We start from the raw sequence: 6,628 nt of genomic DNA on the forward strand, positions 1-6,628 counted from the left end.
CTTCTCCTTTTTGAGCTCTGCCCATTTGGCCGGCGCTACAGAGCACCGAACACCAGGACAGCCAGGCACAAGAAAAGTTTCTTCCCCCAGGCCCCTACCTCTTATTCCATTCCTTATAAATTCTATTCTATTTCATCTATATACCACAAATGTACATACAAATTTAGTCTATTTCTGTTTATATATATATATATATATATATATATTTTATGAATATCTACATTTTGTCTATATATTTTTTCTATATTAAAATGCCTTATTGGAAAATTTGTAGATAAATACAGTATAGCTTTTTATGTGTTGTTATATTAGGGCATATTATTTTTTTTCTTGACTTCATTTAGTGAAAATCATTCCATAAAACATGTCTTGGTTATTTTGAAGTAAATTTTAATGTAATTTTACTTGGATTAGTCATTTTCAATCTACTTGGCAACAGCTGGTCGAAATGACAGTTCCTCTAACTGGCAAAAAATAACCCTTTTAAGCCATCTAAAGGGAAAATATGTAATTAAATTAAAATAAATACAAGTAAATCCAGCCTTCATTTACGCGTAATTCAGGACATCAGCCTCACGCTGTGACATCTGAGAGTGTTTTCTCAAGACGAGAGAACGCAGGGATCAATGACAGAAGAGCTAAATGTTACCCTAGCGCTGAATATAGCTCACTGGCTTCTCTTTGTAAACCAATCTGGCCAAACAATCCTGTTGAACAGACATGTTCCCTCATCTACACTGATTTTGTGCACAGAAGTTTGTCCTCATTAGCGCGCTCATTAATCTAGTGATTGTGTACTCAGCGGTCTCAGGAACCATATGTGAGAGATGTAAATAATGCAGGAGGATGATTATTAATGGTCAATCATTGGGTTAGTTATGAAGGGGTTGTGGGTCTGAGGAAAGGTGCACTGCATTACAACTTTAAAACCAGCTACTGAAAGATACATGAGAGAAGCATTTAGGTTACAAATTATTATTACATCCCTGATGAGTCCTGCTTTTAACGTAATGTGTATCACTGCTCTCTCTCTCTCTCTCTCTGTGTTTGTGAGTGTGTGTGTGTGTGTGTGTGTGTGTGTGCGTGCACTCACCTCATAGTGTGCCACCCGCTGGGACTCGGAGATCAGCTGAGCGTTGCAGATGTTACAGTAGCTCTCCGTAAAGAGTCCTTCATCACCAGCTCCGGCAGACTTCATCTGATCAAACACACACACACGCACAAATTACGATGAGACTTACAGAACTCCTGTTTATCACATTATTTTGACTTAGACTGATTTGACTCATTTTCAAGTCAAGTCAATTTGGTTTATTGTGATTTTTCTGCAGTTAGGAAGTACAAGGACACATAATGTTTCTCAAAGATGCAACATAAGACCTTGCATTGCAACAGCATGTGACAAATTACATAAATATGGCAATAAATAATGTGTATACAGATGGAAACAAAGACATTAGAGCTCTCAGTGCTGAAATTAAAATCTTTAAAAATCCTGCTGGTCTTGCCTAGTCAAGCAAATCTGATTTGTTGTTTTTTGAGGGGTTTTGGCCACTGGTTAGCTGGTCAATCTATAAGACCAGTTGGCTAACCGGCTAACACTGTGTATACATCTGACGCGAGCATTGAGGCGCGACACGACAAATCCCCGACAGGAAACTGATGCCTCGTTCTATTTATGACATACTGACAATGATTTTTTCCACCTGATGGACACTGAAAACACTGACAGCCAATTAGAATCCACCTGACTTTAAAGAACAGAACATTATCGTCTGTTGGTGTGGACGCTAATAAGCAGTATAGTCACACGCACACACACACACACACACATAAAATATTCTATTGCAAACATTCAAGGTTGAGTTTGTTACTGTGTTTATTTTAAGAGTGTTCACCTGTATTTTTAAGAGTGTTCTTGGTATGCAGATATGTTTAAGCAAAATCATCTGTTTTGATTGGCTTGTAAAAGTTATGGTCCCACCCCAGGAGCTGGGACTGCTCGGGGGCAGTCGTGGCCTAAGACTTGTAACCCAAAGGTCGTGGATTCGAGTCTCGGTACCGGCAGGGATTGTAGGTTGGGGAGTGAATGACCAGCGCTCTTTTCCACCCTCGATACCACGACTAAGGTGAGACCCTTGAGCAAGGCACCAAACCCCCAACTACTCCCCGGGCACCGCAGCAAAAATGGCTGCCCACTGCTCCAGGTGTGTGTTCACGGTGTGTGTGTGTTCACTGCTGTGTGTGCTGTGTGTGTGCACTTGGATGGGTTAAATGCAGAGCACAAATTCCTAGTATGGGACACCATACTCGGCTACACGTCACGTCACTTTATGGGTTGGTGTATTCTTATTAGTGGATTAAGATTATTTTAAGGAGAACCGTTGAAGGATTGAGGAGAGGAGGGGACGCGAGTTTGTTTTACTCTGTGGTTGTTGCAGTCTTTAAATTGCTATTTCGTGATAAAGTGGATGTTTAGACATGAATCGGATTCAGAGTTCCTCTGGCACCACTGGAGAGTACACAGCGTCGTGGAAGAGTTTACAGCCGGCGTCGGAGCAAGGGAGGACTGGATCGGGGCGTTTGCCACATTTGATTGTCATCCCTACATCTGAATTGAGGTACCCTTACACTGTATTGTTTTATTTTGCTTGTTGGAGTGAAGAGGCCAGTTTGTGTTTTAATCGGCCACAACACACCCTAGCAACGACTCAGGCCTGCAATGGTGGGGTTGATAAATGTGTGTGTGTGTGGGCCCACAGATATGTATGTTTAGTCACGATTCATGTCTAAATATTTATTATTGTTAGTGATATTGTCATAGTTGCTCTTACAGCGAATTGTACATAGTCTGAGGGACTCATTTCTGTGCCTATATAAGGGTATAGATTGGTGTGTGTTTTCTTTTTATCTGGGTCAGTCATGTATCGATACTGAGATTTTTATCGATACTGAGAGTTTTATAGATAATTATATTTTAAATTATTCACTCACAGACAATTTTTAAATAAGCAGTTTCCTTTATTGAGGTGTTGTTACTGATACATGTGATACTGTTACAGACTGTTTATTGTATATTGTGTTACTTTTTCACATACTGTTTATTTATGGGTTTATTTATTTATCTATTTTTTGATCTATGATCTATTTATTGACATTTAATATTTATTGTGGTTTGACTATTTATTTATTTACTTTTGTGGTAAAACATTATAGTTTTTTTTTTTTATACTTGCCCATACTTACCTGGTGTATTTACCTAGACTCACAGTACTTACCTTAGCTAATTCATACTTACCTGAGTATATCCATACTTACCTGTAGGCTTAATCAGTCGAGAGACATATCACCAGAACCCGGTGCTCCATCCTAACAGAACTTGGGAGGTCTAACTCTTAATTTGGCAGGGGGCGCTACATAAATATATATATATATACATTTGTGGACCCTGGACCACAAAACCAGTCATAAGGGTCAATTTTTCGAATAAATGAATAAATAAGCTTTCCATTGATGTATGGTTTGTTAGGATAGGACAGTATTTGGCCGAGATACAACTATTTGAAAATCTGGAATCTGAGGGTGCAAAAAAATCAAAATATTGAGAAAATTGCCTTTAAAGTTGTCCAAATGAAGTTCTTAACAATGCATGTTACTAATCAAAAATTAAGTTTTAATATATTTACAGTAGTAAATTTACAAAATATCTTCATGGAACATGATCTTTACTTAATATCCTAATGATTTTTGGCATAAAAGAAAAATCAATCATTTTGACCCATACAATGTATTTTTGGCTATTGCTACAAATATACCCCAGCGACTTAAGACTGCTTTTGTGGTCCAGGGTCATATATATATATATATTGACTTATTTTTACTGTTTAATTCTAGGGCCAACAATAATAATAACATTATTATTGTGGTTCAAATTTTACAATTCTCAATTTCAATTTCAATACCACAGTAAGTAAGTTCAAACATTATTAAAGACAAGTGAACAGTCAGTAAATAAGAACAAATGAAAAAAATACAATAAAATAAAATAAATAAATAAACAGAACAAAGATAAAAAAAAAAAACACATAAAATTGCATATTCTTTACTGTAAAAATGAAATATAGATTAAGGTTATTCAGTCAAGAGCATGAAGTGATTATTTTTTTTTACATTAAGGACAGAACACACTGAATGGAGTTGTTATTTGCGTCTTCTTGCATTTGAATGCTTTAACTTGAATGCTGTTCAAATTGGCAATGCGTATTTGTCCGTTAAAGCAAGACGCGTAAGAGAACTCAATTCAGTGTCCACGTGTTGTCTGAGATGTGGCTCTCTATGTGCGCGCTGTGCCCACAGAACACAGAGTGTGATACTAAATGTTGTCTTTTGCATCTTCTAATGCTTTAAAATCACTTGAATATTGAAACTGTCAAGGCTTAAAAACACGCACAAAATCTTTCGTGAGGATGCGCAGCAGTGGCCCGATCGGACCAGTGACAAATCCATCAACTGTCCTCCTGAGCATCTTTCACGCTGGCCCCGGGCCATCAGCCAGTCGTTATTGTCGAGCCCTGTAATACATTTTTTAAGTTAAAATGGTAGCTTTGACAGAAGTTTTTTTTCTCTCTCGAATATCTGTATATCAGCTATATTGCACATCTTTGATCGTGGCTCATTCAAACATATTTATAATGTACTGTTTTGTATGTGTTGTTTTCATGTTAATGTAATGTAAAGCCGATATAAATGTGTGAATGTGTTCAAAAAGATCTTTCTGCAATACAAATTTGTTCATACGGCAAACAACATTTCTATTGTATTTTTTTTACTGATCTAATTGCAATGCATTGTGGGATTGCTTTATCCATTAACGATACACGTGAATTAGCTTAAGTGCTTTCATATGCTGCACAACTTTTAGGAAAAAATTGCATTGGGAACATAATCTATGACACTTTAAAATGTTGTCTATGCAGCTCACTATGCTTGGGAACAGAGCTGAAGTTTGCAGTTTTATTTTGATTCCACTGAGGTAGTGAAGCTATTTTTCACTCTATGCAGAGAAAAGGTGTGAATGTTTGTCAGTCCTTGGCACAGGCTACTGTTTGCAAAAAGCTATGCAATGTGTAAAATGACCTGCTTTTCTCAAGGTCAAACATGCATTCAGAATGTGACCAACGGTATGGAAACATGGGATTATTTCACTCCCACTCTTTTATTAAAGAGAACAACAGATGTTGGCTGATGCTTGAAAAGATATTTCACAACCCATTGTTCCTGTACATTGTCCTTGAGTTAGAGGAAGAATTGGCATTTATCACAAAAGAAAACTAGGCTCAGGATTCCTCAAGAATGAATAAGATATTCGAAGAAACCACCCATCAAACCAAATCCTTGATGTATAATTGAAAAGCGAAGTGTTGTGATAATTCAACATCGCTCTTTTGCCATCTGTGAGTGAGGGTGATTCTGATGTGCAGAATCAATAATTCAGAGTGTTGCACTTGCGAAATTCAACTGTGGTCTAATCTTGATTCTTGATACATACAGAACTGAGGGGTTCAGGTGCAATTAGTGTGCAAGGACTGATGGGTACACATCAGCCTGACAGCATGTGTCACACCAATGACTCAGAAGGCCTGAGAATCTCAGACAAAGGCCAAAATAATCAGGCACTGAAGGAACACAGAGCACACAATCAGAAACCAGATTGTCCTTATCATGACAGCTGACAATAGAGTGGAGCTTTGTTGAATTCATACAGACTGTTATTCTTTGATTGCTTGTATGGAGCTTATCGAGAATGTCTTACCTGTGCAAATTTTTGAAGATTTTCAGGTGCACTAAATAGTTGCGTACACAGATTTTCAACATAAACCCTATATGTTAGTTGTGCAGGTATAGCATTTCACTATGCTTATTACATTAGGCTATTGCCTTTTTTTTTTTTATCTCCTGTCCTTTTAATGCAAATGTACTAATCTAAAATCTAAATTAGCTCTGAAATTAAAATTCTGTCTCATACCGATAAGTGCTAATTATTTTCATGATATAGCCTATATTATATTCTAAATATAATATAAATGAAAATTTTAAATGCTACCAAAGCATTTGTATTACATTACATCATTATAATGTACGAATGAAAAATGGATATTCAATTTGATATTTACCTAAGATTAAATTTAGTATATTATTATTACTAAATAGTATAGTATTATTACATTATTATAGTGTATAAAGATGAACTTTAAGTGAGTGTTAGAAAGCAGCAAAGATAATCTAAATGTAAAAATAAGGAATATTAGCATGCACAATTAAATATGGAATATTTGTTTTTGTGCATGTTAATTTCCCCTATTTTTACATTTAATTAACCAATATGGTACCAATATTTTGTACATCCCTTGGAATTTTATTTCAAACAGATTTTTGTGCACAATTTCTAATAAAAATGGCAGTAGTACTTCATCAAATTATGGAGAAGAGCATAATAACCGGACATATTTGCAGATTCCAGAACACATTTATTATTGTTAACTAAAACTATTAAAAACATTTTGTTAATTAAAATATAGCTGAAATATATATATATATATATATATATATATATATAAACTTAAAAAAA

General features: G+C 35.9%; 1 protein-coding gene across 2 annotated transcripts in view; it reads right to left on the reverse strand.

Annotated features, from left to right (window-relative positions):
- The window catches only part of LOC107702738 (zinc finger matrin-type protein 4-like), a 105,996-nt gene that overhangs the window by 75,735 nt on the left and 23,633 nt on the right, over nucleotides 1-6,628 (reverse strand). For both annotated transcript variants that reach the window (XM_016505144.1, XM_016505143.1), the window contains exon 2: nucleotides 1,094-1,198. In XM_016505144.1, coding sequence (XP_016360630.1) covers nucleotides 1,094-1,198 — 105 coding nt within the window. The remainder of the gene's footprint in view (nucleotides 1-1,093; nucleotides 1,199-6,628) is intronic.

Source organism: Sinocyclocheilus anshuiensis, unplaced genomic scaffold, assembly GCF_001515605.1.
Source record: "Sinocyclocheilus anshuiensis isolate Anshui unplaced genomic scaffold, SAMN03320099.WGS_v1.1 scaffold843, whole genome shotgun sequence".
NCBI lineage: Eukaryota > Metazoa > Chordata > Actinopteri > Cypriniformes > Cyprinidae > Sinocyclocheilus > Sinocyclocheilus anshuiensis.